Here is a 19,896-nt window from a genome sequence, read left to right as displayed (position 1 = left end):
TCCTCTAAGCATAACTTTTTAACATGCATAGTGTTTAACATGAGTAGTGTAGCTATTATATAGGACAGTTCCATATACCCCAATGTTTTGGTCGCTATAATTATTTTAGTGTCTCAAAGATTGGTTTAATCACAGAGATTATATTTTTAAAAGATGACTACAACAATATCGTCCAATCTGCATGTACTTCTAGAACCATACCAGTACCCCATTAGGAGGTGAAATCTATGTCTCTTTTCCTTTTGGGTAGGCTTTTGTGACTGCCTTGACTAGTGAAGTACTGTATAAACCACACCTTGTTCTCTTGGGGCTCTCAGTCCTGGAACTTAGCCATCAGTCTGTGTCAAGAGGCCCAAGAAGTCACAGACAGCTCACATGGAGATGGACCAAGCTAGCCAACACCAAGCTTCAACTTACCAATCATGTGAATGAGCCATCTTGAATGGATCCTTCCAGCCCCAGTTGAGCTACTTTAGCTGTTGCCAAATGGAGCAGAAATAAGCCTTCTGAACTGAGTTTTGCCCAAATTGCAAATTCATGAGCAAAATAAATGATTTCTATTTTTTTAAGCCTCTATGTTTTGAGGTAGATTATTATATGCCAATTGATAAATGGAATGGGTAGAATAAATGATCAGAGATTACAGTGTGCCTATCATAATATCATATTTATTTCATTTACTCAATTTATTTCATACCAAGTTCTGCTCTTCGTGCTGTATCCTCAACATGTCCCTTTTCTGCCTTCATGAAATGTTTGTGGTAGAAAGGGCAGACAGACTATAAGCAAGTAAACAAATTTATAACTGCTAGGAGGTAATAGATGCTATGGTGATGATGCAGGATATGGGGAATAAAGAGTGATGGAGTGTTTTAATTTATTTTTTTTAAGTTTTTTTTTATTTTTTTTATTTCTAGGAGAGAGAGAGACAGCGTGAGCAGGGGAGGGTCAGAGAGAGAGGGAGTCACAGACTGAAACAGGCTCCAGGCTCTGAGCTGGCAGTCAGCACAGAGCCCGACACGGGGCTCGAACCCACGAACCGCGAGATCATGACCTAAGCGAAAGTCGGACGCTTAACCGACTAAGCCACCCAGGCGCCCCTGGAGTGTTTTAATTTAGATGGAGTGGTTAGGAAATGCCTTTCTGTAAAAAAACCAAAAAAAGACAATTGAATAGAAAGCTGAAAGAAGTAATGCAGCATACCAAAGGAACTTCTAGGGGATGCACAATCAAGGCAGAGGGAATAGTTAGTGCCAAGCTAAGATGGGAGTGGCTTAGAGGCTGGCAAATTGTTGTAGAATAAGAAAGGGATGGAAGGAGCTGAGAAGAAGTCATAGAAACATGGGTGGGGGTGGTGGGCAGAGCATATAGTGCTGCATATACTGTAGTCAGGACTTTGGCCATTGAAAGAGTTTGAGGACAAAAGTGACATAGTCCTTTTTCATCTTTTCTTTCTTTCTTTCTTTCTTTCTTTCTTTCTTTCTTTCTTTCTTTCTTTCTTTCTTTCTTTCTTTCTTTCTTTCTCTCTCTTAAATCACAATAAAAACACCTTTAATCCCCATCTCCTATTTCTACCATCTTCCCACTGACCTCCCATTTAGTAGCCATCAGTTTGTTCTCTATAGTTAAGAGTCCATTTCTTGGTTTGTCTCTCTCTCTCTTTTTTTCCATTTACTTGTTTTCTTTCTTAAATTCCACATGATTGAAGTCATATGGTATCTGTCATTCTCTGACTGACTTATTTCACTTAGCATTATATTCTCTAACTGTACTCATCTCATTGCAAATTGGCAAGATTTCATTCTTTATTTATGGCTGAATAGTTTTCCATTGTGCATTGTGTGTATATACATATATATATATATTTATATATATCACCTCTTCTTTATCCATTTATCTATCGATAGACACTTGGGCTGCTTCCATAATTTGGCTATTGTGAATAATGCCGCAATAAACACAAAGTGCATGTATCCCTTCGAATTAATGTTTTTGCCTTTTTTGGGTAAATACCCAGTAGTGTGATTCCTGGATCACAGAGTAGCTCTATTTTTAATTTTTTGAGGAACTTCCATACTGTTTTTCACAGTGGCTGTACCAATTCGCATTCCTACCAACAGTGCATGAGGGTTCTTTTTCTCTACATCCTCACCAACACTTGTTTCTTGTATTTTTCATTTTACCCATTCTGACAGGTGTGAGGTGATATCTCATTGTAGTTTTGGTTTGCATTTCCCTGATGATGAGTGATGTTGAGCATCTTTTCATGTGCCTGTTGGCAACATATTCTGACATGCATACATATTATTATTATTTTAAGTTTATTTATTTTGAGAAAGAGTGTGTGCACTAGCGAGAGAAGCGGAGGGGCGGAGAGAAGGAGACAATGAATTCCAAGCATGCTCTGTGCTGTCATTGCCTTAAGTGGGGCTCAATCTTATGAACTGTGAGATCATGACCTAAACTCAAACCAAGAGTTGTATGCTTAGTCGATTAAGCCAGCCAGGCGCACCCTGACTTATATTTTTTAAAAAATCAGTCTGCAGAATAGATTGTAGGAATACAAAGTTCAAAGCAGAGAGACCTATTAAGAGGTTAATGCAGTATTCCATGTAATAGATAATGGTAGCTTGGACCAGGACATGAGAAGTAGTTGTATATTTTGCATACATATATTTAAAGTACAGCCAGGTACTTTATGGATGTGGAACTTGAGTAGAAGAGTGGCATCAAGTATGACTCTAAGGTTTTTGGTGTTATTTGCTCTATAGCAAGTTGATCTTATACGCTTGTCTTATTTCCTCCATCAGAGCTCCTAGAGTAGTTCTATGTATTCATAAACTCTTCTAATGGCTATGATGTGCCCTTCAAGTGCCCTTCAAGACACTGTGCCTTTAAGCACAGACTCTCTGAGATGCTGACCGCACACAAAAATGTAGGAATGACTCAGAGCATTATGACCATCACTTTGAAGTTGTCTGTAACAGATATAATTACACCCTTTTTGTTTGTAATCTTTCCTTGAAGAAGTTGACCTGAGAAACAGGAAGAATCCAGAAACTGGCTTTACTGTCATGTGCTATGGGGAGAATCAGCCACAATAATTTATAATGTTTCTCCCAAAGTACTTGGTCAGCTTTCATTGGGTCCTCCTTATATGCCCAAAATAACTGAAGGAGGAAACAAATATTATTAGTGTCATTTAACAAGTGGAATCTGAAAAGGATTTATGGAGCTAGCCATTAACCATCTATTTTTAGCCTTGAAGAACAGGCGAAATAAGACTATCACTTTTGATGATTCCAGGAATGATGTAGACATATACTTTTTTTTTTCCGTGTTTCATGCATTTATTTATGTATTTATTTATTTATTTATTTTACAAATAGTTTATTGTCAAATTAGTTTCCACATAACACTCAGTGCTCATCCCCACAAGTGTCCTCCTCCATGCCCATCCCCCCTCCCCCCCACATCCATCAGTCCTCAGTTTTTGTGATGTAGACATATACTTTTAATGCCCAGGTAGCTTTCTTACCACCTACCACACTCCTAGCCAGATGTCTCTTTGCCTTTATTTCATACTTCCCTCAATCTTGTAGCAATAAGTGATTTTTTAGGCAAGCAGGACAGATGATAACTGCCCTTAAAGCAGCACTTCTAAAGTTTAGCAATTCCTAGACGTTTCTAACTTTTTCTTAATGACATATAATAAACCCAGTCTTCAGAAAATCATCTAAATATTACTGAATCATTTAAATATCTTGCCTTTCATGTGTTAACTAACCATCTAATAAAGCAGTACTGGACTTCCCAGATTTCTCCTGAGACTGCCTTCTTCAGGCACCAAGAGCTTCCCTCCTAATTCTAAAACTATGGGCTTCATCTGGTGAACAAGATTATGTCTCTTACTTAATACTGACCAGAGTTTTGTAAGTCCTCTTCTTTTGGAATTTTGTGATGCTCCAGGTTCAGAAGATGATAAACACTTTATGGGCTGCAGTTTCACCTTTATTTTTAAACAAAATTAATTGTAGTTAGTCTAAGCCAAAGAATGTTTACATGTTAGTCAAACAAAAAGACATTATAGAATATGTTCCAAAGTCAAGTATACAAGCTTATGAATATTTAGAGTCCCTTTTTCAGCACGATCTTTTAAAATTTATTTATTTATTTATTTATTTAGAAAGAGAATGAGCATGCAAATGGGGGAAGGGCAGAGAGAGAAAGGAAGAAAGAGAATCCCAAGGAGGCTCCGTACTATCAGCACAAAGACTGACACAGGGCTCAATCCCATGAACTGTGAGATCATAACCTGAGTCCAAATCAAGAGTCTGGCATTTAACTAACTGAGCCACCCAGGTGTCCCTTTTAGCATGGTTTTAAGGCAGGCTCATATCCGAAAATTACTGATGATAGCCACCTGTGTTCTGCTATGATTGGCTGTGGCATCCATTTCTTCTTTTGTAAAATGAGGGTAGTAATACTGTCTACTAGAGCACTTTTGAGATTAAATGAGATACTGTAATAAACACGCAGCATAGGCTTTGACACACTGTAGGTTCTCAATAGATGCTTGCTATTTCTATTATATAGAAACCCTACAGCCCCCTCTTTTATCCCCACTCACTAATATCCTAGGCAAGACTGAGTCATTGAGATGATTCCAGCAGAGCAGTCCAACAAGAGGGGCTCAGACACTTCACGTCCTGTGATCTTTGGTGCGTATGAAGTTTCCGTAAGTACCTCCCTTTGACTCAGCAAGAGGGCCCCTTACCTGGGTTCTTGCCACAGCTCTGCCCTTTATAATACCCTGTAGATCACAAAACACATAGAAATTTCTTTTACATAGAAAAGTAAACTTATTAAAGAACGCATGGGTATGGCTGCCTCTGTCACGTAGGATTTGACATGCAGTTCTGACCAGAAACCCTAAGCTTTATGCCTTGGTAATCAACACCTTCCAGGCCCCAGGGAAATGCTTTTCCACTCTTCTTGTGCTGTGTGCTTGAAACAAAAGGCAATTGTATCTGAATGTAATGGAAGTTTTGGGTTTGGGCTGCTATTGACATTTGAAACAGACACTCTTTGGAGTGCAGGAGGATTTGAGTAATGGAAACTTTTTTAGGAAAGAGGAAGAAAACAAATTAATTTGTCAAATCCATTCTGTGATTATGTGACCCCCCCCTCCCTCAGATTCTGGTATATTCTGGTATAACAAAGTTTTATGTCTGAGTAGAGCCCAAATTCCATTTTCTTGTTTACCTTTTTGTTCCAGTTCCTGGTTCCAGAAGTATTCATTATGTTAAAACAGTAGATTTAATTTAGACAAGACATGAGATGCTATAGAAGAGTAAAGTAAGGGGCATCTGGGTGGCTCAGTCAATTAAACGTCCAGCTTCGGCTCAGGTCATGATCTCACGGTTCGTGGGTTCGAGCCCTATGTCGGGCTCTGTCCTGCCAGCTCAGAGCCTGGAGCCCGCTTCAGATTCTGTGTCTCCCTCTCTCTCTGACCCTCCCCTGCTCACACTGTCTCTCTCTCTCTTAGAAATAAATAAAAACAAAAACAAAAATTAAAAAAAAAAGTAAAGTGAAAGAATAGCAAGTGTTCAAATAAAAGGCAAATCAGAGTCTTTGGAAGAAAAACGAATTTTGAATTTGTGCTATTTATATGATATACAGTATTGCTTGCTTTTAGTAATAATATAGGTATTAAAAACTCAAACAGATCTAATTCTTTCTTTTTAATTTTTTTTTTGTTTTATTTATTTTTGAGACAGAGCACAAGTAGGCGAGGAGCAGAGAGAGAGGGAGACACAGAAAACGAAACAGGTTCCAGACTCTGAGCTATTAGCCCAGAACCCGACATGGGGCTCGAACCCACGAACTGTGAGATCATGACCTGAGCTGAAGTCGGACGCTTAACNGCCCCCAGATCTATTTCTTAAAAGGATTAAAATTTTAGATAATTTTTTCTTTTTTTTAAGTTTATTATTTTGAGAGAGAAAAAGTATGAGTTGGGGAGGGGAAGAGAGAGAGGGAGAGAGAGGACCCCAAGCAGGTTCCATCCACACTGTTAGCACGGAGCCTGACACAGGGTTTGGACCCATGAACCATGAGATCATGACCTGACCTGAAGTTGAACACTTAACCAACTGAGCCACCCAGGTACCCCTAGACAATTTTTTTTCTAATTTAAATATAACTGCATGAGAAATATTCAATAAATGTGACATTCTAATTAAATATAAAGAAATTAGAACAAGAAAACAAGATAAGTTTCCATGACTGTGAAAAAGAAAACTCATGTACAAATAAACCTGAAACTAATTTCTATGGAGTTTATTTCCTGACCTTGATAGATCAGTGTACAATCTGATTGAAAAAACATTTGAACAAACTGAGCAACATAATATTTTTGTTGTTCTTTATCATATCGCAGCATTGAAACATTGGAAGAATAACAAAACCTGTGTGGATATGGATACTACTGTAAGAGACAGTAAAAATCACAATTAAAGCGAGTTATTTGATAATATCAAAATATCTAGGCGCACCTGGTTACCTCAGTTGGTTAAGTGTCCAACTCTTGATATTGGCTCAGGTCATGATCTCACAGTTCATGGGGAGATGGAGCCCTGCGTTGGGCTCTGCACTGACAGTGTGGAGCCTGCTTGGGATTCTCTCTCTCTGCCCCTCCCCAACTTGCTTGCATGTGTGCACATGTGCACACTCTTTTCTCTCTCAAAATAAATATTTAAAAAATTTTAATCTAGTAATAGTTTCTATTGTATTCTATTGAAAATAATAATTTACCTTATATGACATCATTACATTGTTGGAATGTGATATGTAAAATCATGGTTCATTTCCAAATCTAAATTGTATTGCTTTATAGATTTTATTTAGAATTCCAATTTCTGTTGCTCCGGCATAACAAAATTTCTCCTAGTTGTAATTAATAAAAATCATGTAAGCACATCAATGACCCAAGAAAAATTGTCCAACTTGGCGTTACTATCTGTAGAATACAAATGGTATGGCAACTTAGTGATCACAATATAGAAATTTTGCTGATATGAAGATATGAAAAAGCTTTTATGGAATAAATATAATTGATTAATTTTGTATGCCTTTATCTTATTAGTCTTTCAAACATCAATAGCTTATCAACAGAACACGCAGACATATTTACGTGGTGATCATAATTATGTTTGGTTGCCTTTGATATTTTACGGACTTTCAGTTCCATAAAAACCACAGATTTATACTTTATTTTAAAAAGAAAGTTTACTCTTTTATTGAGGGAGGATAATTATTTTTTACTGCATAAAAGTACAGGTTTAGAATGTTTAAAACGTTTCTAATGGGCTAATACCAGTTAAGGGTATCCAAACATAAAGTAGCTCATACTATTTGCTATCCTTCAGTGTATAACCATAAGTTCAAATAAAGCAAAAGCCAATAGCAAAGAAAAAAATATTTTGAAATAACTTAAGATGTTTTTGGTTATAATTATCAAAGTTGGTAACAGTACAGAACAAGCTGATTAGGGCAGTAAGTAGTTATCTCAAAATCATAATATATGAATAACACCATAGAAATCTTTTCATATTTTGGTATGAAACCATCACTACAATAAATAAAATTTCTGATTTTCTATGTGTAATATATGTTTGACCTATTTCATAAAATGGAGTTCACTCTCATTTCAAATCATAAAAAATATTTCCCACTCCAGCAGGAATTGTTGCTTTATATTTTATTTTGAAATAAATTCAAAATCACAAATTGGTTTTTGTAAGAATAGTACAAAGAATTTCCATATATCCTTTTCCCAGATTCCCCATAGTTAATATTTTAACATATTTGCTTTATTATTTTTTCTGTTTACAAAAATATATGTGTATGTGTATTCACACACATATGTGTTTTTTTTTCCTGAGCCATTCATTGAGTGGAAGTTGCAGAAATAATGCCCATTACTTCAAAATAGTTCAGAGTAGAGTTCCTAAAAACCAGGAACACCTATACATAACCATAGTGTACTTATAAAAATGAAATTAACATTTATCTATTACTACCATCTAATCCACAAATTCCAAATTTCATTGATTGTTCTGAGAATGTTCTATGTACAAAAGAAATTAAAGTCTTCCTTTTTATCTTCCTTTTTATCCAGGATGTGTTCTAGGATCACACACTTCATTCAGCTGTTAAATCACTTTGGTCTCTTTCCATCTGGAATTGTTCTTTAGTTCTTCCTTATCCATTATTATTTTGTCATTTTTGAGGAATACAGATTAGTTACTTTGTAGAATATCCCTCAATTTGAGTTTGTTTGCAGTTCATCACATATCAGAATAGTTAAATTGTATAATTAGATTAAATTACATAAATTTGGTAGCAAGTAACTTCTGTGTTCTTCTCAGTTCATCATATCAGGAGGCACAGAAAGCTGACTTGTCCCATTACTGGTGATTTTTAACTTTTATCACTTGAGCAGGATTATGTTAGTTAGAGATGCTAGACAGGTCCCCCTGGTTCCTGATGTCACCATCTATACTGGCTGGGCCAGCCAGTACGTGGTACAGAACCCCAGCTGCAGCCAAAGGCAACAGGTATATGTATTTTTAATTGTGTTGTTATAAAGACAAAGAAGGTAAGAAGAAGGATTAAAACAGTGTTTAATTCAACAATGTGTTAGGTTGCTTCATAACTTCTAAATATTCAGATGCATGGTATGTGGGCCTTCATACATACTCTTGCCCTAAAACATGTAAAAGGGCTGGGCCTATTTCCAGGTAGAGTTCCCTTCTGATAGTTCCACGCTCCAGGGTTAGCAGGGCCTGATAAAGACATGTGGAACCTTTCAGAGGCTAATAAATTAATGGAACACCAAAATGAAGATCTTTAATTATTTTCTATAAATATAAATTATATACTTCTTTCCTTATACTTCCAAAAGCCACTTGGCAAAGACCGAACCACACTTGTCCGTAAAGAATATTTTAACATTTCTCCTTGAAAGCTTTGTTGACATTGGCCAGAGTGGATTCGATGTGTATTTTTCCTGTTATATAAGAAGTTACAAATGAAACCAAAGGAGATTAGTATTATTATTTTAGTTTATTCTAGTGGCAGTTTTTTGGAGCCACTTAACCTTGTCATTCTGTTTGACAGACCCTTCTCCTTGCTCTGATATTGAGCAGTTTGCACACTGATTTTTTCCTGCTAGATATATCACATGCACATTCACTTCCCAAGAGTAAGTTTAAATTTCGGACGATGAGGGTACAGAGTTAACACTCATTCTGAAGATGGGAATATTTTAAACAGCTATGCTGGTAAGTAATTTGCTTTCTTTTCCTGGTAGAGTCAGTAAATTCCATTACTGGACAAAATCGGATTTGTTTTTTGCTTTGCTGCTTTTAAGATTGAGGCCAAATTAAAATATGCAGATTCCTGGTCCCCAAATCAGCAAGTTTGATTCAGGAGAGGAGGGGGAATATTCAGATATCTGACTTTTAATGAGTGCCCAAATGAGTCCCATGCAATAGCCCAAAGACCACCTTTGACATGCTGTTAGGTAAGGGAATACTTTCTCTTGAGGTCCTTTTTTGTTTGGTTGCTTGCTTGTTGGTTAGTTCTCCTCAGTCTGCATGTGTAGAATATGGAAAGGAAACAGTTTATTCCCTAATTTCAATTAGTTTTGAAAGAATGAAAATAAAAAAGGACTTACAGAGAAAAATTAAGCTGACTAGCTCAGAGTGATGGAGGGAAAAGGAATGTCAGGGATCAGGGGAGACGTTGGAGGTAAAGGGATGCAGTAAGTAGTTCTTTTACCATTTAACGAAGAGCACTGAATGCCAGCATTGTGCTTGGAAATTCAAGGGTGAACTGGGACAACAGGGCCCACCTTCAGGGAGTTTACAGGGGAGGGTGGGGTGAAGCAGGTTTGAAGGTGCTGTGGGAAGAGAGAGGCTCCTCACTCAGGGTTGAAATACTGAGATGGGCGCCTGGGTGGCTCAGACGGTTAAGTGTCCGACTTCGGCTCAGGTCATGATCTCACCGGCACTGTGCAGACTGCTAGCTCAGGGCCTAGAGCCTGCTTCAGATTCTGAGTGTCCCTCTGTCTCTGACCCTGCTCTCTCAGAAATAAATAAAGACATTTAAAAAAAATTTTTTTTAATGAAGTACTGGGACAAGGTTTCCAGAAGAGATCCTCTATGATCTGGACCATATCTGCATCTCCAGGTCCAGGAGGATAGAGGGCAAAAGAGCTCCACAACAAATATACTCTATTTAATTTTAAACTTTTTTCCTATTTACAAAGTTATATATGTTCCTTACGAAACATCTTAGCATATGAAACTGAAAATTTCCTATATTCCTCCCTGCTACTGCTTACCTATTCCAACCGGATTACCAGCCGGAGCTTGGTCACTTGGTGGCTTTGAGGGTTTGTTATTCACTAGCGAAGTCCGGCGTCGGTCCTCCCGCCACATGGGGGCAGTACTCGGCACGCCTAGGGCCGGAGCGCTCTCTCTTCCATACGTCGCTCGCGTGATCTTCAGTGCTACATACTGCGCCTGCGCACGGGCTGCGGCCTTTTCCCCCCGCGGAGCGCTCCTGGGCCTGCTGGTCTGTGGCGAGCCGGGGACGCCGGTCTCTGTTCCGCGGGATGGTGAGTGGGTATCTGGAATAGGGGCTACGGATGCACGGGGGTTCCCTGTCCTTGGTCAGACGCCAGCCTAGGATCCGTTTCGCGCGGCGCCGGAGTTGGATGGCGTTCGATAGTGAGCTCTGCTGAGGTAGGGCTGCCGCTCCCAGCGTGGCCTTAATGGCTGCCGCCCGGCGCGCAAGCTTGGGGGGAGGGGTTGACGGAGAAAATCAGGAGCCAGGGCGTCGGATTAAGGAGCGGGATGAGTTTAGTAGACAAGCTGCGGGGATAGTGCCGGCTCCTCCGAGGGGGCACCAGCAGGCGGGAAGATTGCATGCACTCTGTTTGAAGACTAGCTGGGGATGCCTAAGTGGAGATGGGCTGCGGCTCCTCGGGCCCATCCAGCGCTGACTGCTTCATTGTTTTTTCGGGAGAATCTCGGGTCGGTGGGTCTTCCAGAAGTGGCTTTGAAACTTAACAGCTCGGAGACTGTGGCTTCTCTGGGCTCCGAAAGAAGCTCGTTTAGTTGGTATGTGCCTTCCTCTCTCTAGACTGTTGCTGGCACTAGTTTTTTATTATTTGGGGGATGTGGCGTTGCTTTGGTGCTAGGGGGACAGTGCTCTTTTAATCGGGAGTAATTGCTAAATAACGCCCTTGACCAGATGAGTTTTGTGGCAAGTAACTGAAGCTTTTGGAAAACGTGCGTGGACAGTGAAGGAAATAAGAGGTTAGGTTCTCAAAATGAGACGTACGGCGTTTGGAACAAACTGACGTTAGGCAAAGTTGCTGTCTAGAGCAATGCTTTGGAAAAGTGACTGATGGGAAGTAGAAAAAGTGATTCTTGATCCTCTGTGGTTTGAGAAACTGGACTCCATAAAAGTGACAGTTGTGTGGATTCACTTTTGAAGTTTTGTTACAGAGTTAACTCACATGTCAAAAATATCCTAAACCATTTTTCAAAGTTTTAATAACATTCTTTTATTCTTAAAGGGGTTTGTTAAAGTTGTCAAGAATAAGGCTTATTTCAAGAGATACCAAGTGAAATTTAGAAGAAGACGAGGTATGGTCATTTAATTCATATTCACGATATTAGAAGAATCTGCAGTGAAGCAGACTTTCTTAAATTTCTTTTTTTTTTTTTCCCAGAGGGTAAAACTGATTACTATGCCCGGAAACGCTTGGTAATTCAGGATAAAAATAAGTACAACACACCTAAATACAGGATGATAGTTCGTGTAACCAACAGAGATATCATTTGTCAGGTAAGTTGTATTCAAAACTCAAGCAATGGATGGTAACCCTCACTCCCTTTAACTGAATGCTGGAGAAGTTGTACCTGGGGAGCAAAACACATGTATGGGTTAGAAGCTCTCTAGTGCCTGGCATTCTAAAAACATTGAGTAGTGTGTTGTTGTTGTTTTTTTTTTTAGTAGGCCTGAAGTTGGAGCATGGGAGGGATTGGCATGATAAAATACTCAACTAAAAAATTGGCCTTGGTTGGTCAATCCTGACCAAACTGGTTTAATCCCATTTTCTAATGGTGGGAGGAGAGGATTAGAGAAATCTAAGGTATATGCTATCTTGTAGGGGTAGGAGGATAAATATGAAGCCAAGTAGGTTCTAGCACATTCCATTTCCCAGAGAATAATAGAATTTGTCATGGACTAAATACTGACTTGTGCTGTATGACCTTATATGCCACAATACCACTGCTTTTTGAAGAGATAGTTGTGGAGGTTAAATTAGGCTCTTAAGATTTTTATTTCTGCTTATTGTTTGAAATAGGCTTTGATAATTCTGTATGAAGGTTTCTTTCACACAAGAGACATCCAGAAGATGGTAGTTTGCTCCTAGAAGCCAGTTTTCTGGGCTTTTACAATTAGGGAACGTTGTTACAGTCAAGATGGATGAGCTTTTGCATGGGGCAGGCATACCTGTTTAATGGGCAGACTAACTTGTTCATTGTGAAGACAATGTGTTCCTTCATGCCTAAGTTCAGATAACTAAACATTAGGTATTAGAAGCATCGTTGGACTTAGACATGCTTAGTTCAAAAGGTATTCGAAATAATCATAGGTTCCTATTGACTTTTCACGATGTCTTTAGTTCATTGGCTAATGCAGCTAAGAGTCTTTTCAGTATTTGGAAGGAACAGTAGTCTAACTTACTCCAAAGGCATTTCAGTGGTCAGTGTCTATGTGGTAGGGTAATTTTAGTTCAGTTTGTGATACTATTGGGACATTTAGATAAAACCGATCTGCTATAGTTGACTAAACCATTCTTTTGGTGATTGAGGTTAACAAAGACAGATTCTAAGTATTGTAAATTTTTGTCTGGCTTTTTTTTTTTTTAAGCCCTTTAACAAAGAAGACCCCTAGGACCAGTAATCAAAAAGTTGAAAATACAGATTACTAATCTGGTTTTTTCTTACAGATTGCTTATGCCCGTATAGAAGGAGACATGATAGTTTGTGCAGCTTATGCTCATGAACTCCCAAAGTACGGTGTGAAGGTTGGCCTGACAAATTATGCTGCAGCCTATTGTACTGGCCTGCTGCTGGCCCGCAGGGTATGTAGAAGATAACTTTAATTGATAAACTTTAGAACTCTAGCTCACTGTTTAGAGTTGTCTGCAAGATAGATGTTCATACATGAATAAGATACCCTCAGCTATGGGTTCTGGGGAGTGCCTGCTGTTGTGCTGTTGCTTACATGGTCATCATCAGGGAAGACAATTTTATAAATACAGAGTTTGAGACTGCACAGAATTTTCTAGTTCTCTGGGGAGATAGTTTTTCTGTTTTTTGCCCTGCGAGGCAGATCTAGATCACTGGAGTCTAATTCAGAGAATGATAGCCACTAGCCACATATGGGTGTTGAGCACATGAAATGTGGCTGGTGCTATTGAGAAACTGAATTTAGACGATTCTAAATAGCCATTTGTAGACTAGTTACTGCCTTGTTGGACAGTGCAGACCTCTGCTATTCAGAGGTATAGATCTTCTGACCATCAGTCAGTGCACATTTAAAATTCAGGCTGCACTCCACGCCCTTGGAATCTATATTTTACTTGGATGTCCAGGTTATTTATATATATACCTGTTAATTTTGAGAAACAATGTTTTCTTTGGGGAGGGCCAGCAGGCCTAGGATTCAGTTTTGTTTTAGTCATCTTTGCCTTTGGGTGGCAGCATTTCCTATAATATGAGAAAGTAGTTGCAGATGGGGTTTTTGCCTTAGTTTTGTTTTGTTTTCTCCGTTACCAATCTTGTCTTGCATTGGAATTGTTAAGCATGCATTGCTGTTAGGGACTCAAATTTTTATTGGTCATAAATATGCTTGAGTAGGGGTGGGGAGCATTGTCCTTAAATACGAGAATAGTGTGGTACAAAATCACACTGCTTGTGGTGAAGTTCATAGCTAGATACACTAGCAGAGGAATCACCCTTATTGATGTAATGTCTTTGTAATGTCTTTGGAGAATAGAGCCATAAAAGATGTTCTCTTCCAAGGATCCTTTTCCTAAGATTTTAATGAAATTAATCAAAACTACATGTGTGATAACATAAATGGTTGAATTTTATTGTAGCCAAATATGACTGAAGAAATGTGGAGAATATCTCCTTTGAATTGATAGATACAGTACGGTTACATCTTAATTGGTTGCTACAGGGGTACCTGGGTGGCCCAGTCGGTTAAGCGTCTGACTTCGGCTCAGGTCATGGTCTCATAGTTCATGAGTTAAAAACCTGCATCAGGCTCTGTGCTGACAGTTCAGAGCCTGGAGCCTCTTTCGTATTTTGTGTCTCCCTCTCTCTCTGCTCCTCTTCTGCTCATTCTCTGTCTCAAAAATAAACTCTAAATAAAATTAATTGATTGCTACAAAAATCAAGTATGGACATATAGCAGAGATTCAGAAGCTACAAGACAAAGTTATAAAGTTGAATGTCTGCAGTGTCTTTTTGTAGCATCTTAATATTTAAAAGTAAGTTGGTTCAGAGGGTAAGAGAATTGGAAGGAAATTTTTTCCGGATGTCAGGTCATTAATGTTGTGACTAGATGTTAGAATTGTTTGAATATATTTAGACTGGCTTTTTTGTTAATAGCTTCTCAATAGGTTTGGCATGGATAAGATCTATGAAGGCCAAGTAGAAGTGACTGGAGATGAATACAATGTGGAAAGCATCGATGGTCAGCCTGGTGCCTTCACCTGCTATTTGGATGCAGGGCTTGCCAGAACTACTACTGGAAATAAAGTTTTTGGGGCCCTCAAGGGAGCTGTGGATGGAGGCTTGTCTATTCCTCACAGGTAATATAGCACTCAAGTTTTCATTGTTTAGACACCAGTATTTCTATTTCTAACTGGTTGGACTGTGGAGATTACTGAATCAAAGTAATAGGAGACTATCATTGTGTATCTGCTGTATGCTTAATACTATGCAAAAGGAATGTGTCCGGGCAGGAAGGACTTGTAGTACCGCATTTCATAAATGAGACTGAGGTTCAGAGGTAAATGATTTCATCAAGGTTTTAGAGCCAGTAGTAGAAAAGCCAGGGTTGAAACCACTAGTTTTTGGGTTGTGGCTTAGTTTTGGTTAGAAACGAGCGACTCAAGTCCACTCCACTCCCCTCCCAGTCAGTGCATTTTATTTTCATTCAGAAAGAAAATTGCTTTATTCGGTTATGGAAAACTATCAACTCCAGAAAAAGATTTTGATAAAAAGCTTAAGATAAAACTCCCATACTTTCAACTGGAAATAAGATTGTAGATCATTAGAAAAAAAAAAAAAAGATTATAGATCATTAGAGGCTAAGTAGGTGATTTTAATTTGGTAGTTCCTTTGGTTTTAAGGTAATTTTTGTTATTGTTGAGTAGATGCATCTTTAAGAAGTGATTTATGTTTAGCCTCTTAGGGATATTTTAGTAGTTGGTGACTTAATCAAAATTTTTTCTGGCTATAGGTTTTGGGGTTGGGGAGGTTAGCCTTATAAAATGTAACCTAACTGCAACTTTTATAATGGTGGGGCATAATATTTTTAAGGACCTGCAGGTCTCTTGCAAAGCACCTATTAGATGTGGTTGAACATCACCTATTCCCATGTACCCTGAGGCACCACTGAGAAATTCTAGCATTTGAGGGGAGCAGTTTTGAAACCATTTCCTGTACTAATAAGGAGAACTAACTTGATAGTGGTGCAAACTTGGTTCATTTCAAGACTTATAAAGGTGTTTGTGGTATGATTTTCTCTTTCATCCTGGAATTCAGATCAGCTGCTGAATGATGATCCCCCACTAACTGAGCAGTCAGTAGTTGGTCCTTTGGTTGCATATGATGCAATTAATTGTTTCAAGACGGGACTGATGGCAGCTACTGAAATGAATTCCTGCTAGTGAACTGATATCAGTCATTACATACTAATATGAAAAACTTTATTTTAGTACCAAACGATTCCCTGGTTATGATTCGGAAAGCAAGGAATTCAATGCAGAAGTACATCGGAAGCACATCATGGGTCAAAATGTTGCAGATTATATGCGTTACCTGATGGAAGAAGATGAAGATGCTTACAAGAAACAGTTCTCTCAATACATAAAGAACAACGTTACTCCAGACATGGTAAAAATTTTAACTAAAAATGCCTGTATTGGTTAATTTATAGAGTCAGCTTTACTAGTTGGCTTTGGTGGGAAAATTAATAGTTATTTCTGGTTAACAGTTAAAAAGTTGAATATGAGTATGTTAATAGGTACAAATAGACTTAAGTGAGCTGTCCATTAACTCAAGTTAGCTTAAAATGGAATGTCCTGAAACTGGGATACTGGGTGAGGGTAAGTTAAAAGACAAACAAGGTAGAGGCACCTGCAGGGATGGCTCAGTTGGTTAAGCGTCCAGCTTCAGGTCAGGTCATGATCTCATGGTTTGTGAGCTCGAGCCCCATGTCAGGCTCTGTGCGACAGCTCAGAGCCTGGAGCCTGCTTCAGAAAGTCAGACAAGGTAGTATAAAGAGCTAGACTTCCAAGCTTTTAGGGACTTTTTAGATCTTAAAAGGTGGCAAGCTTGAAGCCTCTAAATCTAAAGCCTGTGGCGGCTTTTGTTCATTTCGCTGTTCTATATTTGTAGACTTCATTCCTGTGGTCATAGTTACAATCTATCCTGTCTGACGAGATGCTGGTTACTAAACTTCATTTTGAAGCCATGTCGAAGAAAGGTTCTTTATAGCAAATAAGTTCTATGTTCTGGATTTTCTGAATGTCAGGCATGCACACATAGTTGTACTGATTCAATCACTGGTTCTGCATGATGTTGCAGATGTGTGTTTAAGGTTGGAAGATTCATCAGCCTCAGTCAGTTAAGCATAAGCTCAGGTCATGATCTCATGGTGTGTGAATTCAATTCCTACATCAGGCTCTGCTGACCGCTCAGAGCTTCGAGCCTAAACATTTAAAAAAGGACAATTTATCAGCCCTAATGTTATATCTCCAAAGTTCTCTATTGTAGTAATGGAAGATAATAGGACAGAACACAAAAGTCACACTGATTATTATAAAACAATTATATAGCTCTGGAGTTGTATATAAGTTGGTGGTTATATATTAAGTGTTCTTTTCTGTTAGTGCATAGTTTCTATTTTGACACAGTTTTGGTTATGAAAATCTTTTAAGTAGAGTTGTAATTGGGAAAATCAATGTTATTTGTATGCTTAGTACACAGTCTAGGGCTGAATAAACACCTAGCTTGATTTTTTGAGCTAAGAAAAGGGTAGTATTTGTTAGTGTTGCAAATAAATAATTTTCAGAAATCTATACTTCTATATTACTATTGACATTGTCCTCATTCACTGTGGTAAATAGGTCTTTTAATTGTGATGATTCTAATTGGCCTGCATAATTTTTCTTCCTAAGCCAGTTCTTACTGTGGTCCTGTCACACTTGTTCAAAACTTTTCAAATTCATAAGCTGCTTTCAGATATCCATTTCTTAATGCTTTCTAATGTATGTGGTATATACTTCAGCTGGACCACTCTTAGGCTAATGTACTTTTCCTGGCTAGCTCACTAATTTGATCTATGGAAGTCTCTTTTCTGCATGGCTGCTGAAATCCTCTGCAGACATCTTACTTGTCTCCAGGAGGAAGTGGTCTTCACCTAAACTCATGGTATTATCTATATACGTGGTTGTATTTTCTCTGTCTCTTTTGAAGGAGTGGACCAAGTTGATTATATTTATTAAATGACTACATCTGAAGTTATCAAGTGGGTTTGTTAGTTACAGAGGAGAGCTGTCATAGTGCTTAAAATAAAAGAGGTAGAGAAATTAACTTTGAGGATGGATTTAGGGAGTTGAGATCTAATGCAGTGAAAGTGTTGGCATTATTTTCATTTGCTAAGTTGTATACAAATGCATGTAGTAATCACATTTTCTCCATATTCAGTGAGTAATTTTAGAGACTTGGATTACTTTGGCTCATTCTTTAGGGGGCTATAATTGTTACTAGATTGTGGTAGTAATCATTCAGGCAATTTATAGCTGCTTCATGACTTGGTCTTCCATAGAACCAATAGTCACTTATTTGGAGGTGGCAATTGAAACAATTCAGAGAGTTACAACACTTTTTAATGAATTTTAGAACAGAATCCTCATTAAGATCTAATTGGATGGTGTTTCAGGGTTTTCTAGGGAAATTCAAACCAATGTTTCCACAGAGGCATAATACTCTTGCCAAATACTAGTGATTCCTAAGCAGTAACAGATAGAAGAGGTCCTTGGTATGCAGTTCTGGGTATAGCATTGAAAAGCCTCTCAGGTCCTAAAGGAAAATATAAATCGTGGGAATGTGGGAGAACGCAAATAAAGTAAGCAATTGATTGTTGGCCCCATATACTCTTCATCTTAACATCTTAAATATTTGGTTTTGGCAAGTATCCTCACTTGAATAAAAGAATTGAGGTCAGGAGCACCTGGGTGGTTCAGTTGGTTAGGTGTCATGTGTGCGCGCTCAAAATAAAAGAATATAGGTCAGACAGTATTTTATGTTTTAAATGTATTTATTTTGAGAGAGCACGAGAAGGGGGAGTGGCAGAGAATGAGAATTCCAGGCAGGCTCCACACTGTCAGCACAGAGCCTGATGCAGGGTTCTAGAGATCATGACCTGAGCCGAGGTTAAGAGTTGGGGACATCTAACTGACCAAGTCACTCAGGCACTCTTTATTTTTTTCTTTTTAAAGTTTATTTATTTTGAAAACACATAAGTGGGGGACAGAGGTGAGACAGTATTTTAAAGAAATATAAGGAGATAGCAGCATTGACCTAGTTTGGTTCCTTTTGACAGTCTGGGTTAGAAGGACAAAATAGAGCCAGTAGTAGAATGTAGTGTTACGTGACTGTTTAGGGCATGTGAAATGAAACCAAGTACTGTTTGCTTTGCTTTCTTTCAGATGGAGGAGATGTATAAGAAAGCTCACGCTGCTATACGAGAGAATCCAGTATATGAGAAGAAGCCTAAGAAAGAAGTTAAAAAGAAGAGGTATGTATCCTCCTGTTGTCTTTTTAAGAGAGAGAGGTTGGGAGGAGTTACTGCTTTGTTTCATCTTACCCAAAGTCTTGTTGAAGTTGTGCAAACTCGATCACTAACTCTGCATGATGTTGCAGAAGTGAGGGGAACCAGGTTTGCTAAAGTAATTGTGGTGATAGAAATGTATTAGCCTCAGAAGCTACTTAACTGAGCTGACCCATTCTGTCCCAGTACAGTATAACTATCCAATAACTGCATTTTTAAATACTGTATGTATTTAATAATGGATGTGGGAAAGTTAGCCTAAGAGCATAAATAGGTATACTGGAATTTGGATTGTTTGACCTGATAATAAAGTCTTCTTTTTTTCAAGGTTAAATATTTTCTGTCCTTTATAGCTGTGGTTTTTAAAAATCACATTTTTCTCTTAATTTTACTTTGTTTTGTAGGTGGAACCGTCCTAAAATGTCTCTTGCCCAGAAGAAAGATCGGGTGGCTCAGAAGAAGGCAAGCTTTCTTAGAGCTCAGGAGCGGGCTGCTGAGAGCTAATAAACCAAACAATTTTCTATGAAGATTTTTCAGATAAAGACAATAATAAACTTATTCACCAAGCAGCTTCTGTGTTGAGCTCTTGTTAATGAAACTGTTAGAAATAACACGAAATACAAAAGCAGAAGAGTTGACAAGGGTATTTTGGTTTGGTTTTGCTTCAAGAAAAAA

The 19,896-nt window shown here is 38.3% G+C and overlaps 1 protein-coding gene and 2 non-coding genes across 3 annotated transcripts; all 3 read left to right on the top strand.

Annotated features, from left to right (window-relative positions):
• Positions 1 to 10,603: 10,603 nt before the first annotated feature.
• On the top strand, positions 10,604 to 19,790 carry RPL5 (ribosomal protein L5). Its single transcript, XM_077746188.1, has 8 exons — positions 10,604 to 10,687; positions 11,654 to 11,723; positions 11,810 to 11,925; positions 13,097 to 13,231; positions 14,769 to 14,971; positions 16,103 to 16,280; positions 19,100 to 19,188; positions 19,626 to 19,790. The coding sequence occupies exons 1-8, from the start codon at positions 10,685 to 10,687 to the stop codon at positions 19,723 to 19,725; spliced, it is 894 nt and encodes a 297-aa protein (XP_077602314.1). The 5' UTR covers positions 10,604 to 10,684; the 3' UTR covers positions 19,726 to 19,790.
• LOC144216762 (small nucleolar RNA SNORD21) lies at positions 15,937 to 16,032 on the top strand. Its single transcript, XR_013330746.1, has one exon. It is a non-coding gene; the product is annotated as a small nucleolar RNA SNORD21 (small nucleolar RNA).
• On the top strand, positions 19,277 to 19,414 carry LOC144216764 (small nucleolar RNA SNORA66). Its single transcript, XR_013330748.1, has one exon. It is a non-coding gene; the product is annotated as a small nucleolar RNA SNORA66 (small nucleolar RNA).
• Positions 19,791 to 19,896: the final 106 nt, after the last annotated feature.

This window comes from Crocuta crocuta, unplaced genomic scaffold, assembly GCF_008692635.1.
Source record: "Crocuta crocuta isolate KB4526 unplaced genomic scaffold, BGI_CrCroc_1.0 scaffold48, whole genome shotgun sequence".
Taxonomy (NCBI): domain Eukaryota; kingdom Metazoa; phylum Chordata; class Mammalia; order Carnivora; family Hyaenidae; genus Crocuta; species Crocuta crocuta.
This window is presented reverse-complemented; position numbering and strand designations above follow the sequence as displayed.

Coding starts and splice junctions, on each gene's coding strand:
- RPL5 (XM_077746188.1), top strand. Junction 11,724..11,809: donor GAAATTTAGAAGAAGACGAG/GTATGGTCATTT, acceptor TTTTTTTCCCAG/AGGGTAAAACTGATTACTAT. Junction 19,189..19,625: donor AAAGAAGTTAAAAAGAAGAG/GTATGTATCCTC, acceptor TTTGTTTTGTAG/GTGGAACCGTCCTAAAATGT.